This window comes from Aricia agestis, chromosome 18 (assembly GCF_905147365.1).
Source record: "Aricia agestis chromosome 18, ilAriAges1.1, whole genome shotgun sequence".
In the NCBI taxonomy this organism is placed as follows: Eukaryota; Metazoa; Arthropoda; class Insecta; order Lepidoptera; family Lycaenidae; genus Aricia; species Aricia agestis.
Window position 1 is genome coordinate 7,723,917 of NC_056423.1, and position 25,578 is coordinate 7,749,494.

Genomic DNA, 25,578 nt, shown 5'->3' on the forward strand with positions numbered 1-25,578 from the left:
TAGATCTTTTCAAACCTGAAAATCTTCCAAATTCTTGATGTGTATGGTCATTGGTCATATTGTAATTATTATTACTAATGCCTAAGTTTCTGAGTTTTTTGATAAGAGTTTATTGGTTAAATATCATTGTTGATTGGTTAAAGTTTTGATTTCAGCTAATTGAAAGAGAAAGTGAGGAAATAAACCTGTTAAAAATTTCTGATAAAAAAAAACTGAATGTTGCTTTGCTTTAAATATTTAAATATAATATCTATTATGTCTAAAATGATTTTCTACATTCTTATAGTAGACTTATGATTTCTAAGTAACACAACAACTCAAAATGAATAGGCCTAAGTATGCACAAAATATTTTATTGCCAACAATAACAAGTGTTTTATGAATATTAATAAAAATAGCCACTAACACAAGATTATAATGTGTATCGCAATTTTTCAAGTTAGATATAAATGTAATTGATCTTCATATCAAGCTAAAAAATAGATCTAGAAATGTGTAACTGCTTTTATATGTAACTTTACATAATCAATGTTTTATATTTTAAAGACTGATGTACACTAGTCACTATTGTGTCCAATTTTTACGTAATATAATATTTTCTATGATGACTTTGTTTCACTACTAGGTTTCATACAAAAAAAAAAACAAATCATGTTTCATCTTTGGGTTTCTTTTGATCTTCTTTAGGTATTTTGTCTTTTATTTCGGTATCTATTCTTTCTTTTGCTCTCACTATTTTTGACTGTAGATAAAATGATCCACCTTTGGCCTTATCATTGGCTGTGAAAAGATGTTCATAATTTTTGCTAACTTTTTCTGGGTCTAATTTTTCTATATTTAAAATTTGCATAGCTTCCTCCAACGTAAGTCCAGTTGCCGCGTTTGCCGCCGCTCGCTTAGCACCTTCCTGGCCTCCACCAGCTCTTTTAGCAGCCTCCTGCGACGCAGCGAACTCCTGCTTCAATGCCCTCGTAAAAGCCCGCCCGACCACTTGGGCTCCCAAAACAATTATTTGAGCTATATACTTTGCCATGTTTATAACTTGATCATTCTACAGACTTATGAAAATCATTTGTAACATTGTACAATAATTAGAAATTTTCACTATATAAAATCAAAATGTTTGATTGAACATTTCGTAACTAAATGTCACTGTCAATTGTCAACATTTTAGGTTATATTATCTTTTTTTTTAGTTCCTTCGTTAAATATGGGTGGAGGAGAACTAGGTATATATGGGGGATATTTGAAAAAGTGTCCAGCTCATTCCAGCTGTACGCAGTAAATAACAGTTGAAAAATCCTCCAAGAGTGGCGCTAGCTGCAGCAAAGGGTATGGAATGAATATAGCCGTTGTAGACAAAATATAAATTGACTAGCTGTTGCCCGAGACTTCGTCCGCGTGGAGTTTAGTTTATAGTTGTTCCCGTACATCGATTGAGTCGTTTACGCGCAAATCAGAAGAGTCTTATACTGTGTGGGAACCGCACATTTTTCCGGGACAAAAAACATTCCTTATCCCAGATTAAAATTAGTAGGTATCTCCAATCTCCATGTTGGCATCAAAATAGATTAAATAGTTTAGGCGAGAATCATAAAAGTTTAATGTGTGGGAACCGTATATTTTACGGGTTGAAAAGTATCCCTTCAAGACTGAAAGTATTGCCATACCAAATTTCATCAAAATAGATTGAATAGTTTAGGCGATAATCATAAAATTTTATTGTGCGGGAACCGCACATTTTCCGGGACAAAATTAGTATTCCTTGTCCTTTCCCGAGACTCAAAGTATCTCCATACCAAATTCCATCAAAATATATACTTAGATTGAGTAGTTTACGCGCAAATCATAAAAGTATATTGTGCAGTAACCGTACATTTTTACGGGACAAAATGTATCCTATGTTCTTTTTCGGGACTCAAAGTATCTTTATACCAAATTTCAGCAAAATGGGTCCAGTTGTTTACGCGTGATGTCGTGACCACGCGAAATATAACGTTCCCCGCAGCTTCGCCCGTGTAAATTAGATATTTCACAGACATATTAGTCCACAAAAAATAGCCTATGATCCTTCACGTGGTCTACTTCTTATTTGTGCCAAATAACAGAAAAATTGCTTCAGGAGTTCGTGAGATAAGCCCTTTCAAATAATTTCCCCCCTATATTTCTTCGCTCGTATCACTTTTAGCGTAATAAAATATAGCCTATAGCCTTTGTCAATAAATGGGCTATCTAACACTGAAATAATTTTTCAAATTGGACCAGTAGTTCCTGAGATTAACTCGTTCAAATAAGCCTTTTCAAATAATTTTCCACATTTTTTCCACATTTTCCTCTATTTATTCGCTCCCATTAGTATTAGCGCAATAAAATATAGCCTATAACCTTTTTCGATAAATGGGCTATCTAATACTGAAAGAATTTTTCAAATCGGACTAGTAGTTCCTGAGATTAGCGCGTTAAAATTAGCCATTTCAAATAATTTCTCCCGTTTTTTCCACACTTTCCTCTATTTATTCGCTCTTATTAGTTTAAGCGTGATAAAATATAGCTTATAACTTTTCTCAATAAATAGGATATCTAACACTGAAAGAATTTTTCAAATCGGACCAGTAGTTCCTGAGATCAGCGCGTTTAAATAAGGCCTTTCAAATAATTTCCCCCCGTTTTTTCCACACTTTCCTCTATTTCTTCGCTCCTATTAGTATTAGCGTGATAAAATATAGCCTATAGCCTTCCTCGATAAATGGGCTATCTAACACTGAAAGATTTTTTCAAATCGGACCAGTAGTTCCTGAGATTAGCGCGTTCAAACAAACAAACAAACTAACAAACTCTTCCGCTTTATAATATTAGTATAGAAGTTAGTCAAATAGCCGAGTCGCAGAATTATAGTTCTTGCGATCTACAAGTGCGCGGCACCCTTAGTTGTGTGAGTTACCATATCTATACACGCGTACATGGCTCGCTCGCTACTGACTGCTCCGTCAGGTACGCACACTAACGAAAATGTCTATATTACAATAATTACAACTACAAATAAAGGCTACGCGCACTCGTAGATTGCAAGAACTATACTGGGTTAATAATTAATTACCAATATATTTTGAAAAATATAACCTATAATAGCTGAAATAAAAGCTGCTAAATGATTTAAAATTTACCCTGTTGCTACTATAGTGCCACCCTAATTTAACGCATTTTAGCGGAGCGGATTTGGTATACATTTATTTGTATACCAAAATTTTCCTGATCCTATCCAAAATTCCGTGCCTGCTATCCCTACCTTTACCGCGTCATAAGTTTCCCAACTTTTAACACTCGACACTGGCAATAGTTTTATGCTAGTCGCCATAAAAAAAAAAAGAACAAGAAAGTTTAAAAAATGTTGCAATTTTGACATTGACAGTGCAAAAATGATATATGGAATACAAGCAATTTTGAAGGTATTTTATAAAAGTTTGGTCAAATTAACGTTGCATACGTTTAAATTTTAATTGCAACTCATCTGCGTTTGAGGTCGGTTGGTTATTTAATCGCTGAAGACTTTGCAGAAGCTAAACCAAGATGACTTTGGGAACATACAACAGACATCAAGCAGCACGAAAGAAGTAAGTTGTTTGTTTTTATTATATTATTTCCTACTATACTCGTCTATTAAGCATTAGCAATTACTTATTTCTGCTCCTTCTTTACAGGCACGCGGCATTAGCAGCTGCTTTTCCTCAAGGTATAAGATGTCAAAAGTGTCTTGAATACGGCCATTGGAGCTACGAATGCACGGGAAAGCGCAAGATCCTCGTGCGTCCTTCCCGCTCTCAGATAATGAAGAAAAATCTGAAAGAAAAGGAAAAGAATTCCTGCAGGTATGCCTGTATCTTGCCTTTCAGCATCACTTACCCCCTTTAAGATGAAATCTGCTACCTACTGTCTATTTAAATCTATTGCTCAAACATGGTTAATTTTAAAGTTTAATCCTAATTATGTGCTATGTCTTTCTAACCAAGTTCAATAAAGTGAAAGTGATCTGAAAATATTCAATTTACTACAAAATATTTCAATATTCAATTTACTATAAAATCCAGCAGTTAAAATTTAAATTTTATTTGTAAGTCTACCCTCATACTGTGGTATAATAAATTTTGATTTATTCTGTTATTTGCTTTTACTACACAGCTTATTACAATATATTATGTAACGGGAAGTTTACATTCAGCCACTGCCGGCAATATTGCCCTGAATATTGTGACTGTAACGACACTATAAAGTGTTTACACCATAAAGTTAATATACCTAGCGGAATAGAGAAACAAAGGCCTGAGCAAGAGAGATGTCACTATCAGTAACACTGCGTGGTAAAAAGAGACGTGTGATACATGACAGCAGCACTCTTTTTTTGAGGTCCAGTCGGCACGTGCCGCACGTTGACAATTTAATCTCTTCTAAATCATGTTCAATCATGCTTGTGCAAGTGTATACGTATACGTATACGTATACATACACATATTTTTACACACAGATGAAACTAATTTCAGTTTCTTTTGACAGCTCGAAATTTTTGCTCTATTCCGCTAGGTATATTAACTTTATGGTTTACACTCGGCTGTTTACATACTAGACATGTTAGGCAGCAGCATTACAAGTAGCAAAGTGAGTGACTATTTACATTCTTGTGCTGCGCACTTCCCTGCCACTTTCCTGGTCAACAGAATTGACTCTAAGCAGCCCAAATTAACAAAATAATCTTATGTTGTTTTAGTGATGGCAAATGCAAAATACCCACAAAGAAGCAGAAGGCATCGTCTGACTGCTCAGACTGCTCTGACGACAGCTCTTCAGACTCATCGTCAGACAGTGGTAGCTCATCATCAAGCAGTGATGACAGCAGTGACTCTGATGACAGCGACAGTGAGAGCGACAGCAGCAGTGACTCTGACTCATGCAGTGACTGCTAAATTAGTGTAAGCACCTAAACCTATTTAAAGTTTAAAAGATCTTGAGCTTTCCTCTACACATTTAAAATTCTTTGTTAATTGTTTTTATATTTCATGTGTACCTAATAAGTTTGTAAATTTTAATTTTTGATTGCTCAATTTTCATTTCAATTCTTAAACTTTATGTAGGTTATTTTTATATGATTTCAATGCTGGTCATTTAAAATAGCTTAAGTCATAATATCTAGAATTATTCATAAATGGTATTTTTTTTGTAAATGTAATATCTTATTATTGTAAAATTACTAATAAACAATTTTTAACATGTGACTGATTGTATAATTGTGAAAATTAATATTAATCTGGTATATTGTTTATTGGTAATTTGGCTGAAATAATTATTATAATTATTGTAACATGTTAGAATATAAAAGATAGTATCATAGTGGGTGTTTTTGATAGAAAACGGAATCTTATTTACTGTTGGTGTCAATTTATTATTTTTAACTCTTCAAATCCTCCTACGAATTCTGACTTGAATTAAAATTAGATGATTCCTTGTGTTTTATTCTCAATAAATGAAATTGGAAGTTATTGTCACAGATATTTTAAAAAATAAATACTAAATGATTATTTTTGTGTTTTATTTAGGTTGGGTTGCACCAACTATAACTTTAATTGCAATGCAAAATGTCTAATCTTTGGTTAAAGTTAAAAATGGACGCCACAGATTAAAGTGATGACTGATGGACGCCATCAAGGCGCCATATTTAACCATAACCATCTATGGTTAATCATTTAGAACTCTAGCTCTAGCTCGACAAGGTTTTAAATGCACGCGGCGAAAAAAGGACTAATGCTGTCATCATACAAAAACGCCATTTTTGACAGTTCTTACCAGTAGCGCCCATTCATCTCATTTATAATCATTTTTAACCTTGTTGGACCAGCTGTCATCTGTCAATTTCTACGGTCAAAGTTAAAGCTTTTGAAACTATAACCATAACTTTAACTTTAACCACGCCTCTGGTGCAACCCACACTTAATTTGGTTACTGTTGCATATTGGTGTCAGTTTATTATAATATTAACTCTTCAATAATTCCTATGAATCCTGACTTTAAAAAATAAAATTACAATGATTCCTTGTGCATATTTTATTCCATAGAGAAATATAATACATGTTTTATTCTCAATAAATGAAATTAGAGGTTATCGTCACGGATATTTTAAAAAATAAATACTACTTTTAAATGGTTATTTTTGTATTTTATTAAAAAAAAAAAACAATTACATCTAAGGCACATTGTAATACTCGAGGTGGGGTATTTCACAGTCAATCACAAAATAACAAAAATTGTAATGATTAATATCTATACTTTACTATTGATTTTCAAAGAATTTAAGAAATTACCAAGTTGGGGTGCACATTATATAATAACTGGATACCAAAACAGAAAACTTATATAAGTACTTACTTATTTGAAATTCAAGATTAAAAAATTTCAACCACTTCAATTTATTTCATTATTTTAACATTCATTTTAATTTTTTTAATTTCTTAGACGTTGCTGGTTAACTTAACCAGTGAAATAGTAGTTACAGTTACAAGTAGATGTTTATCATCAACTTCATTATTATTTTAATTGTGATATTTGAATATTCAATTTAAGACCTTTCACACGGCACCATCGCCATAGAAATACAAGGATGAGTAATGCCGCGGTACCGCCGTGGTGGCGGTGCCGCTGCCGCTGCGACGCCGTGTGTGCCTAAGAGCGTAAGGGCCTTATCACACTGGCGATTAGCGAGCGATTTGAAAGCGACGCGACTGCGCAGCGCACATGCCGCGATAGCGCCGCGTGCACGTAGCTTGCCTTCGGCGTTTTGGACACTCAGCAGCAAAATGGATTCTGACGTCACTCCCTAGACGAGTCTACTATATATAATAATAATCTGTGTAGACGAGTGTACAAAATGGCGTCCACGCCACGCCGCGATGACGCTGCGCTGTCGCGACGTGCACGCCGCGCAATCGCGGCGAATGCGCTGCGCAGTCGCGTCGCTTTCAAATCGCTCGCTAATCATTAGTGTGATAACTGATAAGGCACTAAGACCCAATTTCACCAACTTTTGTTTGTTAAATCCTAACAAGGCATTACTTAACGGACCTTGGAAAATTAAACTGTTAAAATACTTATGTCCCACAGTAAAAATTTAACAGCGGATTAGTAAATGCAACGTTAAGTGAACAACGAGTGAATAACATTCAATTCGTTCGTTCTTGTTATAAGGCGACGAAATTGCAATGTACAAGTTTAATACGACATGTTGGCTGCAATGTGTCATTTTCACCTTATTCGTCATCTGGTAGATAATGCGACCAAATTAAAATATCACTGATCGCATACATTTGTTACACTACAATAGTTCTTTTTAATTTACCAGGTTAATAATTATGATCTTTCAAAGCTGAAAACATGAATCATGATACAAACTTTTATTTACTTATTTCGGTTTGGTAATTTTGATACAAGTCAGTGTATTTGCAATGTCAAGGAAAATCCGAGGGCTGAATTTTTGACAAAATGAAAATAAATAATTATGCATAACATGAAAAATAATAAATAATATGTAAGGATGTGGCGAAACATGGCGGTAACACTCAAAAGTCAAAACAGATTCTTCTATTGATATTGGATATTGTCTTTAAAAAGTTGTTGTTTTGACTATTATAACGGCCTGTTATATATTTAACGGACCTCCCCAGCAGGAATTAAAATTTAACACCGTGTTAGGCGATTTGACATAACATTAGCGTATGGTGGAACGCTCGATAGCTCTAACAGGCCGTTAACTGATTTAACAAGCCGTTATTTATTTAACATTGCTTGATGAAACTGGGTCTTAGTTTGTGAATCGTGAGTCACAGAATTTCGGTTGCCAGAAATTCTGCTGCATCCAGTTTCATAGAAGTCAGAAGATTCCTACTTCTTCCTCAAGAGCGTAATTTTTTACGTCATGATAGTATAAAAATTATTTACGTGACCGAAATTCTGCGACTCACGACTCATAATAATTACGCTCGTTTGCCTTCACCCTAAGTGGTACAAAAATTACATAAATGAGACAAGTGTTATGTAAATCATAATACAATATGGCAACAGCTTTTCTACAAACTGACAGCAGTCAGCTCTTTAATTTAAAAAAAAACAGGCACTTTTTTTCATCATTTACAGGGTAACATTTGTAGTACCATTAGAACGGTGAACCAAGATCAGTAGGTTTAGCATAACAACAGTAGACATGGGAAAGAATCGACAAACTGACAGGTTTTATCGACAAAATGGCGGATTTCCATTGTCTAACTATCACTGTCTATTCTTCCGTAGAAAGAAACCGTTTCTATAGTGACCATGCTGCTGCTGGTGGACATGAAATTAGGAAAATCCGACAACACTAAAACTAAAATAGACAACAATATGATGTAAATTTTTTTTTCATCAATTACGACTCAGTCGGCACTTCGGGAAGAGTATGCACAATGATTTTCCTTTTAGCATCGTAGGTAAAGCTGTTGAGTTTGAAGATTCTGCTGTCGTAGAAGGGCTTGAGGTCTGTGATGTTGATTTGCCTGGCTCGCTCGATGAGGTCTCTCTCGGAGATCTCTATCGTGGACTGTGAGTGGTTGTGCAGACCACGCATGTACGCTAGCTGGTCCATGGTGAGTTGACGAAGAATGTAGTACAGCAGCTCGCTGTGATCTCTCTTGTATGATAGGTACTTTTGGAATGTCTGTAAAAATTAAATAAATGAGATTGGTCTTAAATCTTTCAAGTCAATAATTTGATTCCACAAATAAGCACATGGATCCCTTAATAAAATAAAAGATAAATTAAAATTATAGTGATTCGACTCAGTTCGGAACCAATTTAAACCAAACAAAATGTGAATAATGGTCACTCCAAATGTTAAATTTTTAGCTTTTCATAGTAACTACAACGGACCCACATAATTTCCCTTGTCCGTCTGCCCCTCAACTTTCGAGAACTTCGGTAATTATGAACATGACGTAAACAACTATAGATTGCATAGTAATTAAACTTTACTAGATGACGCCCGCAACTCCGTTGCGCCGAAATTCGTTCATCGCGCGGGAACCGTACATTTTTTCGGGATAAAAACTATCCTATGTCTAGTAGCGACGCTGGGCGACATCCCAGGGCGCCGGATAAAAAGGGGCGCAATTTTTTTCAGCACTATCAGCACCCTGGGCGCCGAAAAAATCTCGTCAGTCGCCTTCACCATCTCGCACTGCCTATGTCCTTTCCCGAGACTCAAAGTATCTCAATACCAAATTCAAGTCTGGGCGTGAAGAAGTAACAGACAGAAACATTTTCGCATTTATAATATTTTAGTATTTATCGTAGTATAAAATGATTGGGCAAACACAGGTCCTTGCGTAACTCACCTGTCGCATGGCCCGCATGACACTATACTTCTGCGTGTCTACGAAGCTCTCGAGCATGGTGCGGATGGCGAGGTTCACGTCGTCCTCGTTCACCTGCGAGCGGAGATGCATGCGTGCGTGCGCCTCGCTCATGCGGATCACTGTAATAAGTAAAGGTTTATTTTTATGGATATTTTGAACAAAAAGTCTACTGATTTTTCTATTTACTGCCATTGGAATTATGCTGTTTCTACACACTACAGACTACACTATGCTCCCGATTCCCGAAGGTCGTCAGACCTTTTATGTAAGCATGTAACTTACATACAATAACTTTATTATCATTATTATGATATTTATTTATATACGCATACCATATCTTACTATAATAATAAATAACAGAAACCTTGATAAACAGTTATTTTTGACGAAATAAGATTTAGGCCATTTACATACTTAAACAAATCTATACATATTATAAAACAAAGTCGCTTTTTTCCCTCATGTCCCTTTGTTCCCTTTAATCTTTAAAACTACGTAACGGATTTTGATGATTTTTTCAGTGTTAGATAGCCCATTTATCGAGGAAGGCTATATTTTATCAATCTAAGACTAATAGGAGCAAAGAAATAGAGGAAAATGTGGAAATAATGGGGAAAATTATTTGAAAGGGCTAACTTGAACGCGCTAATCTCAGGAACTACTGATCCGATTTGAAAAAAATTTTCAGTTTTAGATAGCCCATTTATTGAGGAAGGCTCAATAAATGGGCTATATTTTATGACGCTAAAACTAATGGGAGAATGTGAAAAAAACGGGGAAAATTATTTGAAGGTGCTTATCTCGCGAACTACTGGAGCAATTTTTACGTTATTTGGCATAGATAAGAAGTAGACCACGTGAAGGATCATCTATGGCTATCGACTTTAATCATTTTTTCAGTGGCTATATATTTTATACCCGTGCGGCGCCGGGGCGGGTCGCTAGTAAAATAATAATTAATAATAATCGAGATCAATTGACTAGTATCTTATAACAATGCCGAGCGCACAGAAATAAATCAAGATAGAATGGCGACGCGCGTGTGTTGCTATGGAATCAATCGTGTCAATTTTTGTTTTGCTTTTAGTTAAAACAAATAACATACCCGTGGCAAGAAATACCTCCTTTTGACCGATTCACTTTCGTACTTCTGTTTTTACAATTAGACACTGCACAATGAGGCATTTTTGCACAACCACTCCGGTGTAATCAAGTCGAGACGTGCGCGCTGACTGAATGAACGTTCAACGAATCTTGCACGACAGAGCAAGATTGAAACACGCATATTCCACCCGCTTAGTCGTTCTATCTTGATTTATTTCTTGACCGAGCGGGTATGCTGGGGGCTATTAAAATCGAGCGTCTAACGTTCGGGGCATGACTATAACATAATATGATGCCCTTTACCTGACTCAATATGCCGCACGGTGATTGGCAAGCTGCCCGTGGCGAGGGACTCCTGTCGCAGCTGACTGTACATCTTCGCCACCTTGTCTTGGTCCATATTCTATAAAACATTAACATGACAATTGAAATAAAAATAATAAAAAGAAAAAAAAAATTGACTGTTCCCCATTCAAGGGCTATGATTGCCACCATGATTGCAAAGCTGTTTATAAACATACACACTGCACAATCGAATCATGGGTAATTTAAGACAAAAATGCCCTTTGATATGATTATAATCACCAACATTGGTTCATCATGTGCTGAAATTAAGACGCATTTTTATGAATTAAACATTTTCTCTCTCACATATATGAGAGAGAGAAAATCAACATGAATTCGTAAGTGTCTTAATCGTACTCGTAGTTTATAAATTAGGCAGTAAGAATTTACTCTGTTGCGCCAAAATTAGTTTATGGCGCAGACAAAATACATTTTTCCGGGATTAAAAGTATCCTATGTCCTATCCCGGGGTTCAAAGCATCTCCATATCAAATTTTACCAAAATCGGTTCAGCGGTTTGGGCGTTAAGAGGTAACAGACAGACAGACTGACAATCGGACTGACAGGCAGAATATTAAGTATGAATTATGAAAGTACGGATATCTTATTACATAGTAAAAAAACTCTTATAGCTGACAAGGACATAAAACCAACCTGTAGCTTAGGGTGCACATTTTCTTTAGCGTATACAATATATTTCTTCAGCAGATCCTGCGGTAACCCCACATCTTCGTTCGAGTCTTCGTCCAGGGCTGCCCCGCGCTGCGTAGGGTGATGTTTTATGTGCGAACTCACTACGAACCTAGGTAATGAAAATAGTAGTACATACATCAATACATATATTTTGGTCGCTGTTAAGACTACCCTAACCCACAAATTTTTTTTGTTGAATTTTGAGTACAGACTTGTTCTAAGAACTAACTGCATTCATAACTAAATAGGCAATTTTTGTGGGATAGTACACAAATGCCTAACAGCGTCCATTTATATAAATGGATAGTTATATCCGGTAGTATGAGGGTCACCCCATACTACTAAAAAGCTATAAGCATAATACGAGGGCTGCTATTTATGTATCCGGAACTGGCCACTTACAAGAACAATATTTAAAAAGTAATTACAACATTTGAAAATAGAACTCTTTGGTTGAAGAATACATTTTGTTTCATGTGACTGTCAATTATTTTTCCATTGTGGCGTCATTTTGAAAATTGCGTGTCTTCATTTGCCATGGATTTAACGCGTGAACATTTTCATGCAATGATTTACTACGATTTTCGGCGTGGGCTAAATCAACAACAGTGCTTTATTCAACTCACCGCAACTTTTGGAGATGAAGCACCATCAAAAACCACTGTTTATCACTGGTACAGTGAGTTTAATCGTGGGCGGTCTATGCTCACGGATGAAAATAAAGAAGGTCGCCCAAAAACAGCTGTTGTCCCACAAAATATAGATGCTGTGCGGGAACTAATAATGCGTGATCGTCATGTTACATATCGCGAGATAGAGGCGTCCTTAGGCATAAGTATGACGAGCATACATAAGATATTACACGAACATTTGGCTGTAAAAAAAATATGTCCGCGTTGGATTCCGCACAACTTGACAATCGATCAAAAACGGGCTCGTGTCGATTGGTGCAAAAAAATGATAAAAAAATACAACCGTGGTACGTCAAAAGCCGTTTATAATATCTACACAGGTGATGAATCTTGGATCTATGCATATGACCCCGAAACTAAACAACAGTCAACGGTGTGGGTGTTCCAAGATGAGCCGAAACCAACAAAAGTTACTCGTGCAAAAAGTACTTTGAAGCAAATGGTCGCCTGTTTTTTTTGGAATTAATGGACATGTGGCTACAGTGCCATTAGAGAATCATAAAACGGTTAATTCTGAATGGCATACGACCATTTGTTTACCAGAAGTCTTTGAAGAAATAAGAAAGGACAACCGACAACGCAGAATCATATTACATCACGACAATGCTAGCTGTCACACCTCAGCTGAAACAACTCAGTTTTTGGAGGGTCAAAAGATCGAATTGACTGGTCATCCGCCGTACAGCCCTGATTTGGCACCTAACGATTTCTTTTTATTTCCATACGCGAAGAACAAATTACGTGGTCAACGTTTTTCGAGCCGCGAAGAGGCTGTTGATGCGTTCAAAATGCACGTTTTGGAGATACCTCAATCAGAATGGAAAAAGTGCTATGAAAATTGGTTCCAGCGTATGCAAAAGTGTGTCGATCATCGCGGCGAATATTTTGAAAAGCAATATATTAAATGATATATGTTTGTTTCTTTTTTTAATTCCGGATACATAAATAGCAGCCCTCGTATCTATAATACTGAATACAAATAATGAACTAGGAACATTGGAAGCTTTTGTTCCCTGGGCGGGATTCGAACCCGCGACCTCTGATTTAAGGGTCGACACACTAACCAACTGAGCTACTATAGCTCAGTAACAGATGTCATCATGTTAAACAATGTTTGTCTTTGTTTAACATGATCATCATGTCTAATAAGCGCCTTTTCCAATATGACAGACAAGGACAAAACATGTATATTTTTTGTTCTATCATCTTTTATTAGTCAGCAGATATAGATAATACTAACTTGGCGAGATGCGCGTCTCTCATCGGATCCGCTTCATCGCGCACGACGCACAGAATGTCGAATCGCGACAATATCGGCTCCGATAAGTTCACGTTCTCAGAGAACGTCAGCGACGCGTCGTACCGACCGCCGATCGGATTGGCCGCTGCTATTACTGAACACCTGTAAAAATACAACGTTCATTAGTAATCGGCAGCTGCGTAAATAAACTTAAACTATCTATTAACTACTATCTTATGCCCAGGAGTGCTTTACTTTAAGCGCATTTAGTCACGTAGTCGGATCGGATTCTAAAAGACGTTTATACGTGGGAGAGCCATGCTTCGGCACGAATGGGCCGGCTCGACCGGATAAATACCACGTTCTCACAGAAAACCGGCGTGAAACAGCGCTTGCGCTGTGTTTCGCCGAGTGAGTGAGTTTACCTGAGGCCCAATCCCCTACCCTATTCCCTTTCCTACCCTCCCCTATTCCCTTCCCTTCCCTACCCTCCCCTATTACCCTATTCCCTCTTAAAAGGCCGGCAACGCACATGCAGCTCTTCTGATGCTGCGAGTGTCCATGGGCGACGGAAGTTGCTTTCCATCAGGTGACCCGTTTGCTCGTTTGCCCCCTTATTTCATAAAAAAAAGACGGATACGACACGACATCGGATACGATATTCAAATTATGTTTATATCTTAACAATTTAAAGATTATTTAGAGATGTGACAATATCGATATTTTACCTAGCGTGTAGCGACGTGACGATGCCGGCCTTGGATATCGATATCGACTGCTGCTCCATGGCCTCGTGTATCGACGTGCGGTCCTGGTCGTTCATCTTGTCAAACTCATCAATCATGCACACGCCCCGGTCGGCCAGGACTAAAGCGCCAGCTTCTAACGTCCAGTCCCTAAAAGAAAATTTGAATATATTGGTGGAATTAAAAAGGTGGTTGGTTTGAAATGTCATGAGAAGAATCAGTGCAACTGTTTTGGTGTGACAAGGTAACAGACAGAAATATTTACTTTTATTTTAAAATTAGCTACCCGCCCCGGCGTCGCACGGGTATAAAATATATAGCCACTGAAAAAATGATTAAAATTGATTCAGCAGTTTTGATTTATATTCATTATTGACCCGTGGCCCGCATTGGTCGCTTTGTATGAGCTCCGTGGTCGGTACCGCCGTAAAAGCTACGTCCCGCAATTTTTAAATCTGTAATATCTTAAACTATTTATTTAACTCATATGCTGTAAAGGGCCATATAGATCTACATTTAATCAACAATGTATTTAAGGTATTTAATTGGATAAGGATTAATGCTGTATTTATTAAAATTGCTTCGAAAATTAGCCATTATTTGTCGTAAAAAGTAAATGACAAAAAATGTTATTGTGGGATTTCCGAGATAAACATATGTATATACCATCGCGGAGTTTTCTGTAGACCTTTTCATTGTGTACAATACTTGGTACATTATTTTGATAAATCTCGTAGGGTTCCGCCTGCGTTTGCAGTGTAAGCAGAAAAAAATTAAATTTAAATAATTTAATTTTTTTCTGCTGCGACATCACATTAGAAACCCCAACAATAACAGTCCACTATTTAATGAATGTTATTATACCTATAGCCTTCCTCTTGAATCACTCTATTTATTAAAGAAAACCGCATCAAAATCCGTTGCGTAGTTTTAAAGATTAAAGGGAACAAAGGGACATGAGGGAAAAAGCGACTTTGTTTCATAATATGTATAGATATAGATTGTAAGTATGGATTACGTGTAATTATTACCTTGTTGTGGGATTTTTCCGTACGTAAGCTGTGAGACCGACCGCACTGGCGCCCTGCCCAGTTGTGAATACCGCTCTGGGTGCGATCTACAAATAATAAGTTATTTTACAAGTGTATAATGGCGGCTCTCGACATAGGCGAACGCGTTGGCCAACGCGTCTGCAGACGCGTTGGCCCAATGTGTAGAACGGGCGTTCGCGCGTTGGCCAACGTCTAAATACCTACGGCCAACGCGCGAACGCCCGTTCTACACATTGGGCCAACGCGTCTGCAGACGCGTTGGCCAACGCGTTCGCCTATGTCGAGAGCCGCCATAAGTAAAGTGTGGGCTAGCAGCACGTTAGCAGGAACAATTTAAAGCTTCGTATTCGTGACGTTATGAGAAGAGGTTGTATAAAAAATATTGAGACACAAGTTTAATAATGTCGCGAATGCTACTAATTAATAAGTTTTTAAATTATTTATTTACAATGTTATAATAGATACATTCCTAATTAATATAATTACTAAGCCTGAAATATTATTTTAAGTAAGTAATAATTCTGAAAGCTTATTGTCATTAGTATATAATATTATAGTTTACCTTTTCAATATACTTCAAAAACTGTGATTTGGCTGTGCCGGGATCACCACAGATTAATACATTGATATCTCCTCGCAACTTGTGTTTATCACCTGAAATCAATGTTTAAGGATTAAGTTATAGCAGTATAATACTTCTTTGTAATTGTATAAATCTACTGTGTTTCGTACATACCCTTAACTATTATTATTACTTATTTTTCTTACACCCTGTATTATAAGTACTATATTTCGTCGCCCATTTAAGCGACTTTTGTTTCATATCAAGGACATAACATTGCACAGTGACTGTACACAGTATGGAATTTTTCTTAGTAATGGCGTAAAAAATATAAAAACAAAAACTTACCTGGATTTTTAGGTTCACCGCCAAACAAAGCGAGCGCTAAGCCTCTCTTAATATAATCATGTCCGTATATAGATGGAGCTATGCTCTGTATGATTTTTTCTCCGATCTGCGGGTCCTTCGATAGCTTTATAATGTTGGCTATATCTTCGTCTGTGAGTGATTCCACTATGTGCTTACAGTCCTTCACTACTATGTAGTTGGCTATGATCACTGTTGCAAATACTGGGAAACCCTAAAAATTAATTTTATTTTATGTTTGGGGGGCTTACAGCTAACTATATTAAATTTACTCTAAATTATAGAATTATACAAGCCTCCACAGGTAGCGTGTTAATGTAAATTAAGTAACAGAAAATCAATGTTATTAAGTACTTAAATTCTAATATGTGGTATTAATTATGGTTGAGTTTAGTAATAATATTATGCTAAATAATTTATAGTAGGCGCTAACTGACGCTATATCTCCAAATCAATACAATATTAATAGGATACAAAGATAACTGCAGCAAGTACTGAATAGCGAGTTATAACTAATAGTAATAATATCTAATATAATAAAAGAAATTGCAAAGTTACGTCTTACGGCAACATACATCCGCAATAAATGTCAGTGAATATGTTTTTTCAGGAAAGCGGTATTAATGGATGCTAGGCTGCTAGTAAAGAGATCAATGCTAGGGTCAGATTTAGTGAGCTGATTAAACATCTTAGATGATCGGAGTAGAAATGAATTTTGTCGATATATGGTGTGGGCATGTGAAACGTGTAAAATATTTCTCATACGTGAGTGACGAGGTGGAACATTTAATTTAAGCTTACATAAAAATTCAGGACAGTTTATTTTATTTTGCGCTAATTTCATCAGAAAGCGAATATTATCGGCTATATTACGTCTGGTTGAGAGTGGTAAGAGGTGGAACCGACTGCATCATTCGTCATAGCTGGTATAAGGAATCTTGATTTTATAATTGAGGTACCTCGTGAACTTTTTTTGGATACTAGAGATCGCCCAATGGTCGAAATTCGACCTTACTTGCAACGACATTAGGACTACTACCTATATTTTGTAAAAAATATTTTATACATTGTCTAATAGTATCTAAAATTAAATAAAAAAATCAATAATCCATTTTCAATTTGTCAACTTGTTGTCAGCAGACTTCAACCATAAAATATAAAAGAGTATAATTCGTATGTATAGGCTTGTCACTCAAAAATCTGTCATTTTTCCTAGTAGTAGTGTCGTAGTGTGTGTAACATTTTATTTGTTAAAAATATATATGATAAAAGCACAATTTTAAAATAATATTAGCTCGATGCACTCCTTCACCATATAAACTATAACTGTGCGAAATTTCATGCACCTACGTTTCCCCATTTTTCGTAGAAAGGGTTACAAAGTTTTTCTCTCACGTATTAATATATAGATTCTCAATTCTTTTCGAGTAGACATCAAAAAAAAGGATGCCAAACTTGGCTGCAATACTCCAGGTGACTTCGGACATAGGCACAGTATAGAATTTTGATGCTTTTCATGCTATTAAAGTGACTGGTGTTACGGATGATAAATCCCAAGGCTTTGGCCGACTTGTTAACAATATAGTCAATATGTGATTCGAAAGTAAGCTTACTATCAATCTGGATCCCAAGGTCGTTAATAGTGGTTGTATGTGATAACAGTTGATTGTTAATGGAGTAATGATAGATGAGAGACTCATTTTTGCGACTGAAGGAGATAATGTTACACTTAGCTATATTGAGATCTAGCTTGTTGTACAGGCAATAGTCAGCCAAGCGAATCAGATCATCCTGCAATAGTAAAGCATCCGAAAGGTTCTTAATAAGTCGGAAGATTTTCATATCATCAGCAAACATAAAAAATTTAGAGAATTTAAAACAGTTACCTATGTCGTAAATAAATAAAATAAAGAGAAGTGGCCCCAAAAGAGAGCCTTGTGGGACCCCAGAGGGGATAGGTATCCACGTAGACATGTAGCCGTTCAGTACAACAGCTTGCATTCTGTTATGCACATACGACGAAAACCACCTTAAGAGGTCACCCCTAATACCCAGCTCATAAAGCTTGTTGAGAAGTATGCAATGATCGATCCGGTCAAACGCTTTACTATAATCGGTATATACCACGTCGACCTGGAACCCATTATCCATACTCTCAGAGAGGAAGTCGGTAAATGTTAGAAGATTGGAAGCAGTTGATCTACATTTTAGCCTTTGCCCCTCAACAACATAGGAAACCATGTTGTTGAGGGGCAAAGGTGTCTAGACTGTAGACAACTGTACATCTGATCGTAGACCAACCTCTCCAAGACTTTAGCTAAAAGGCAAAGCTTGGAGATTGGCCGGTAGTTTTCGACTTTTTCTTTTGGACCTTTCTTGTGTATGGGAGAAATAAAAGCAGTCTTCCACAGAGATGGCATTGTACCCTCGGACAAAGATCTTCTAAAGAGCAAAGACTGGTATAGCAAGTTCATATGCACACTCGACAATGAATATCGCGGGAAGACCATCGGGACCCGCAGATTTGTTGAGATCAAGAGATTTAAGAAGTTTCCGCACAGTTGGTGTATCGACCTCTATATCGCTAATATGAGAATTTGTGATGTCAGTCGCTACACTATCATCAACAGTTGCAATTGATGACGAGGCACTTTGAAACATAGTGCTAAAAAAGGTACTAAAAAGTTCGCATATCTCTTATCCCCCCTCGCAACTGCGGCCACCATATGACATACTTGATGGAAAATTATGATTGCCGCGTTTGCTTTTTACGTAAGACCAAAACATTTTGGGATTACTAGATAATGATGACTCAACTTTGTTAAGTAAGCCTCATAACAAGAACGTTCAACATCCTTGGCTCTGTCTCGTAGTAATTGGTAAGTAGATAGGTCAGAAACGTTATTATAAATTTTGAACTTTGAAAAGTATTTAGCCTTTTCTTTAATAATTAAATAATAGATCAAATTAAGTAAAATATATTTTGTGCCTAACGTTCTTTGACTCTTATTTGATAAGTTTTATCTTTCTCCGAGATTCAAAGTCAAAATTTCATTAAAATCTCTTCAGCCACCTAGAAGGACACAAAAATATAAATAAATAGACACACTATCACATATTTTATGTTTTGTATCGATATTGTGAGATATGTATCAGTGCCAAGTAAATATTTAATATCATAGTAGAGCAATAAGATTCCTTGCAACTCGCGTCTGATGTAATTAAATGAGATGAAAAATATTTTACTTCCAAATTGGTAACAAAATAACGCTCTCTGGAAAATCTACTACTACTAGTTCGGAAACTAATCCGGCGAGAAGAACTGGCAAACACAATATTACCTGTTCAGTATTCAAAGATCCATCATAGTTATTCGTGTAAATTCCCGTCAGGTCCACTTCGTCACCCGGCTTGCACCTGTCACACAAGTCTGCGAGCAGGATGCACTCCTTGCTACGGGGGATCCTGCCTGCAGGTATGCGGCCCGGGGACTCCTGTATCGTCACCTTCTGATAGTTCCGGTACACTGTTTGTTCCATGTTCACCTGAAAATAGGGTTAAGATTGTTCATTTTGAAAGAAATTGATTCACAGGCAGATGGTAGACCAACGTAATATGATCGGCATCTCAAGCACCGCCAATGTTACAGTAACATAAACCAAATTACGTTGTGTAAGTACACCTACAGCACATGAATTAATTTGTCTTATATGATATGTTGATACATCAAGTTTAACATACATCAACTTAATTATTATAGCAGTGGAACAGAATAAGCAATATAGATATTGAAAGACAACTTTAAGTGTTTCTTATGATAACAAATAAAAAAAGGGAAACACGTCTAATGCTAAGTACTCACATACAGTTTTGCTCGATAGTTTAACTCCAAATCTATATATATAAAAATGGATTTAAAATGTGTTACTAACGCTAAAACTCGAAAACAGCTGAACGGGTTGGGCTGATTTTAGTTTTAAAATATTCGTAGAAGTCCAGGGAAGATTTTAAAGTGACACGAAGTTCACCGGGACAGCTAGTCGTAACAATTACTGTGTGGACCGCAAAACTGACAGCTCGAAGGTTCGCTTCGAGCCGGCTAGATAGAATTAAATGTATCGGTTTAGAGTAAAACTATCGAGCAATGCTGAATGTGTAGACGAAAGCCAGAGCTACGGCCGAATATACTCACATAGCATTGTATTAGTATATTATGTAACTTACCATAAACGGCCCAGAGCTCTGACACTCGGGACACGAGCCCGGTTTCACCTCCGAATTCTGGGACTGAACAAACGGACCAAGGATGTATCCGCACCTATTACAGTCATACTTCACAACAGACAATTGCGGTAACACCCCAGTGGTAGCGGTTATAACACCAACAGTCCGCACCAGTTGATTCAAATGGAGTTTCCGGAAGGTTCTCAACTCCTCAATCAACGGTAAATCTGAGATTCTAACATGGATTTCTGATGTAACTCGCTCGTAACTAGGGAATATTTGTAGGACAATCTCTTTGGCTACTTCATCGAATATTTGGAGCATTTGGAATGGTGCTTCGGGGAGGAAGTAAGCTAAAACTTGTTCCCGACGAGCCAACACGTCGAATTCGACGTGGAACGACGCTTGATTGTGTTCGCACATGCGACGTATTCGCTCTTTGTAGACGTATTGGTTCTTGCTGTTGGTGTATGTGCGGAGGAAGTTTTTGAACCTGCAAACGTTAATAAGTAATTAGTACAATATCAAACATACCAGAGAAGTTTAAACTAAGGCTCAACTTTTAGTGGCCCGCGTGAAGTTAAACCCATTTTGTGTGGAACCCATTTTTTCCACTTTTAAGTGGTTACATCCGTCCGATGTAATTAGGTCAGTTCATGTCGAGCCCAGTCCCACTAGATTTGTACTAGCCCCACAAAAACGAAATCTCATGCTTGGACCAAAACAGGATTGTCCCACTAGATCGAAATTCCGAAATTATTCCACTAGATTCCGAAACTCCGAAATCCCAACTGTGTGCAATTATAACTATCTAAAGCCAGATAAGAACTGAAATTCAAAGCAAAAGAAGGGCTTCTTTTTACTACCTCTTTAATACTTGTCTTGTCTGGGTAAAATACTACTATGTTATTCTTGCTATTCAATGTACAGAGAAAACATAATATTATTTAACCCAGGGTTAACTTTATGTGCGATTACCTATTAGCAATCTCCGTTCTCGGCCCCAGCATAGACACCCACTCCTTAGTGCTGTAGCCCTTCGTATCTTCTAGATTTTCGATACTCTCTATCCCTTCTTCTGTCTGTTCTCCCGCCGCTGCCTTCTCGGCTGCTCGGCGACGTTTAGCGCGGGGGGCATCACCATCATCGTCCGATTGGTCTGGAACGTTCGAGAATATTGTTAGAAAACTGTGGTGTAGGCACAGACATAGATCAAGATAGATACCGCATGTGTATGTACTTCGCGTGCCATACGCATTCCCAAACGACGAGCAATGCTCGTCTTTCGAAAGTCTGTTCTTTAGTCTGCTATCGGAATCAGGCGTCAATCGGAATTTTAAAAATGCATAAATGCCTTAAAGTGCCGTATTGAGCTGTATAAATTCAAATAGAAACGTCGGCCTAGATAATAGACACGTTTCTTATCCTCGGTACGTCACAGTAGGTAGGAAAAAAGTGGCACGCTCGCTTTCATACAAATGGAGCGACATGCGGTATCTATCTTGATCTATGTCTGTAGGTGTAGGTTATGTACAAGTTTAAGAAAGCTCGAGGAAAGTCGTACTAATATTATAAAGGTGAAGAGTTTTTTTGCGCACAATAGGCTTTTTATTTAGTCTGAGGGTATAGGTCATTTTTTGCGGGAAAATGTACGATTCCCGCGATTTTCTATATTATCATATTATGCCATTGACGTTTCAATCACATGAGCAAACCTTGGTTTGGCGAGGTTTAAATATACTAGTTTTTAAGTTTTTTGAAATAAATATTTAAAAAAATGTGAATATGATCGCGATCTACCAGTAAGGACTTGTCCGACCAAACGGAAAAAAGTTTTTTTTTTTAATTGTTTTTGTTAAAATTTTACTTCTCAGAAAAATCACATTGCAAAAGCAACAGACGCAAATGAAGTACGCGTAACAATAGACGCGTAATTTCGAGCGAATGAGCACCGCCTCCGTGGCGCAATCGGCTAGCGCGTTCGGCTGTTAACCGAAAGGTTGGTGGTTCGAGCCCACCCGGGGGCGACGACTTTTTGCACTTTTTAAATTACTTTTTTATACTAATCACAAAATACTATACTAGATATTCCCCGCGATATTATCAACGTGGACTAAGGTTTATCACGCCACAACTATAAAATTTTTCGAGACTCTTAAGAGGATACAACAGGGGAGAGAGAAATTGAAAATAGGTATTTGAAAATGTATTGCTGTCTCACCAATCTCAAGTCTCCCACCACAGAGCGCGATAGAGATAACACGACAAAAGTTCTAATAAAGGAACAGAAAATCTTTGATTTGTTGTCCGCTGATTCCTTCTCCAAAACTTAACCGATTTAAGTAATTTTTTCATAAAGAATTAAAGCAAGGCTTGAGCTGTGTTCCTATGTTTTATTTTTTTGTATATTCTAGCCAGTTTAGAGGAAAATCTGGCCTTTTTTTGGGTTTTTGGACGTTCTTATCTTTTTTAATAATTAAATTATGAAAAAAAGAACACATGGGACATGCTAATTTGCTAATAGTGGCCATAGATATTCAGGAAAAAAATCATTACTCTACCGGCATTATCCAGGGAGGAAACAGGGGACAGCGTTTGTATGGAAAAACGGCGGTGTGGAATCCTCTTAAGTAATTTTATCAAACTCTGTTCTTTAATTAATGATGATGAAAATACAGAGAAAAAGACAGCTACAGACAGATAGACAGAAGTACTTCCACACAGTAAGAATAGATGTAAAAGACAATAATTATAAATCTTCAAACATTGTGTTGGGTTGTTTTTTCTTTTTTATTCTAAATTTTTAACACCTGGTACCATCATATTTGTAAAACTCTGTGTACTGGGCATATTAGGTATGCTTCTATAGAAGTATTTTTCTTATTTCGTAATTATTATTATTGTTAACACTGGCTCATCTCTTAGACAAGTTTCTCTACAAGTATATACTAATATTATAAATGCGAAAGTGTGTCTATCTGCCTGTTACCCCTTCACGCCCAAACCGATGAACTGATTTTGCTGAAATTTGGTATGGGGATACTTTAAGTCCCAGGAAAGGACATATGATACTTTTTATTTCAGAAAAATGTAAGGTTCTCTTGCAACAAACGTAATTTGGCGCAACAGAGTGTGGAAGTCATCTAGTAAATAGTAATTAATATTGTAGAACAAAGTACTCACCATAAAGTAGATCTCTATCATCTCTTCTCACTCTGCCTTCATCTCTGTCCCTTCTCTGTAACTCTCTCTCGGCAGCCACTCGGTCACCAATGGACATAGCATCATAGTCGTCATCGTCAAGATCTTCTGCATCATATCGATCCAATGCTGGCATAGGTCGGTAATCCCTGTTTATGATCATTTTAAAAAATTAATATTATTTATTTACTTATGACATTACCTTATTTATTTGGTAAATGACTATCACGACTGCAATGGCCCAGCCAACAGATCACACATCACATGACTGATCAAATAATGTAGGTACAAAAAATTATTATGCCTAAAAATGGAATTATGCAGGAAATGTACATTTTACATACAATAATATTTTTTAATAAATAAGCAGTTATCAGAACTTTTAACATATTTTTGGAGCTTATTAAATGCTCAATTATATATTATCTCTTAAATAAACAAATAAATTATTAAGGGCCTGTTTCACCACTTCCTGATAAGTGACGAATAGGCTATCAAACAATTAACTTGACAGATCAAGTATGGAGAATCTGTCAAAAAAGTTGTGAATAGCCTATTCGGCATGTTATCAGAAAGTGGTCAAACGGGCCCTAAGTCTTTAGAAGACAGTTTAGATTTATAGTAAACAAAATCAAGTAATTAGTATCTAAATTCTTAAAGTTTATTAAAATCCTATTGCTTTTTGAATTTATTTGACAAGGTTTATTGCAGTTACTCTACACCAAACAAGTAGTATTATTGTTATTGAAAAAAATATTGTTTACACTAAAGCAGCTCTGTAATTTATATGCGAGCCTCTCATAGGTGAGGCCATTATAATATTATGAATATTAGTAAACAAACCCTTTGCTTCTGATAACAAAATTCAAGCCACAAAAATCTACTTATTAAAATAAATCATAACTTACGCCTCCATATTATCGTTAAATAGCTCCTCCCCATCATCTTCCTCTTCAGCATTGTCTCCGAGGATAGCACTTTCATCTTCAAACATCTCATAATCTCGTGCTGGAGATGTCATACGAGATCTTGCCCCATCTCGGTCAGACGGGGTATCAGGAATTGGAGAACTCTGTAAATGTATAATGCATTATGTGAAAACTAGATATAGTAGTTTAAAGGACTAATATTTTAGTAGTTTAAAAATAAAGAGAAAGAAAGTACCTTGATTGACCTTGATATATTTTGTTTAGAGTTAGTTAAAAATACAATTGTAGTTTGCTAAATATGACTAAGTTAGATGGACGCAAAGGCCCACAGGCCACAGCCCACAAGAGAATAGAGCTAACATTTTAAACCGGTTGGCGTCGAGGATTAATCAAAGTGTTAACTCAAAACACGATCGAATATTAACGTAACACGAAAACAGATAACAAAAACAGTTCTCTTAGTATAAATATTATCTTTTAGGAGCAGTGAACACCCATTAATTATATATCTTATTCTACTCAAGCTTCGACATAACCAACAAATCAGAAAACCATTAATAACCAATCTAATTCGCACTTACCATGTTGTTTTATATTCTGAGCACGCACAAAGTACTTCACAAACACTTTAATACCTACAATAATGTTCTATCGTAAGAAAATTATCAATTTTCATAAAACAATAAACACAAAACAAAAAAAGTTTTTTTGCAACTTTCAAACAGACTGATGTCAAAAAGCGCGCGGTTTCAAACGTCAACATTTTTTTTATGGCGAGTTCTGTCTCCTGTAACGGTGGCGCCGCACTGTTATAACACAGACACACACACACACAGAAATCAGAATCAGGCATCAGCCGCATTTCTTTTTTCGATTTTTTGCTGTCAGACATGGGCGTAGTGATTTTATATACAATAGGTGTTCCGTGTTATAAATGGTGATATAAAGAATAAAAAGTTATGCATAATTTTTATATAACTTCTTTAACCAGGTAAGTAC

At 36.6% G+C, this 25,578-nt stretch overlaps 3 protein-coding genes and 1 non-coding gene across 4 annotated transcripts; 2 read left to right on the top strand and 2 right to left on the bottom strand.

Moving 5' to 3' along the window:
- Window positions 1-223: 223 nt before the first annotated feature.
- LOC121735761 (mitochondrial import inner membrane translocase subunit TIM16) lies at window positions 224-16,594 on the bottom strand. Its single transcript, XM_042126683.1, has 2 exons — window positions 16,580-16,594; window positions 224-1,058 (listed from the first exon to the last, which is right to left on the bottom strand). Exon 2 carries the CDS (start codon window positions 1,031-1,033, stop codon window positions 650-652), a length of 384 nt encoding a protein of 127 aa, XP_041982617.1. The 5' UTR covers window positions 1,034-1,058; window positions 16,580-16,594; the 3' UTR covers window positions 224-649.
- LOC121735760 (zinc finger CCHC domain-containing protein 10) lies at window positions 3,430-5,567 on the top strand. The gene is made up of 3 exons (XM_042126682.1): window positions 3,430-3,611; window positions 3,699-3,866; window positions 4,760-5,567. The coding sequence occupies exons 1-3, from the start codon at window positions 3,568-3,570 to the stop codon at window positions 4,953-4,955; spliced, it is 408 nt and encodes a 135-aa protein (XP_041982616.1). The 5' UTR covers window positions 3,430-3,567; the 3' UTR covers window positions 4,956-5,567.
- LOC121735757 (DNA replication licensing factor Mcm2) lies at window positions 8,297-25,278 on the bottom strand. The gene is made up of 15 exons (XM_042126679.1): window positions 25,161-25,278; window positions 24,559-24,722; window positions 23,633-23,799; window positions 21,428-21,608; window positions 20,450-20,942; window positions 19,567-19,770; window positions 16,208-16,439; window positions 15,860-15,951; window positions 15,277-15,362; window positions 14,228-14,395; window positions 13,500-13,661; window positions 11,529-11,676; window positions 10,833-10,932; window positions 9,405-9,544; window positions 8,297-8,728 (listed from the first exon to the last, which is right to left on the bottom strand). Exons 1-15 carry the CDS (start codon window positions 25,161-25,163, stop codon window positions 8,441-8,443), a joined length of 2,628 nt encoding a protein of 875 aa, XP_041982613.1. The 5' UTR covers window positions 25,164-25,278; the 3' UTR covers window positions 8,297-8,440.
- Window positions 22,403-22,476, top strand: Trnan-guu. Its single transcript has one exon. It is a non-coding gene; the product is annotated as a tRNA-Asn (tRNA).
- Window positions 25,279-25,578: the final 300 nt, after the last annotated feature.

Bases quoted from the DNA above. Each gene is read 5' to 3' on its own strand.
- LOC121735760 (XM_042126682.1), top strand. From the start codon at position 3,568: ATGACTTTGGGAACATACAACAGACATCAAGCAGCACGAAAGAA. The intron at 3,612-3,698 runs GTAAGTTGTTTG...CCTTCTTTACAG, and splicing joins CATCAAGCAGCACGAAAGAA to GCACGCGGCATTAGCAGCTG. The intron at 3,867-4,759 runs GTATGCCTGTAT...ATGTTGTTTTAG, and splicing joins AAGGAAAAGAATTCCTGCAG to TGATGGCAAATGCAAAATAC.
- LOC121735761 (XM_042126683.1), bottom strand. From the start codon at position 1,033: ATGGCAAAGTATATAGCTCAAATAATTGTTTTGGGAGCCCAAGTGGTC.
- LOC121735757 (XM_042126679.1), bottom strand. The intron at 15,952-16,207 runs GTAAGTTTTTGT...CATTGATTTCAG, and splicing joins CGGTGAACCTAAAAATCCAG to GTGATAAACACAAGTTGCGA. The intron at 9,545-10,832 runs GTAAAGGGCATC...TACTTATTACAG, and splicing joins CGTGCGGCATATTGAGTCAG to TGATCCGCATGAGCGAGGCG.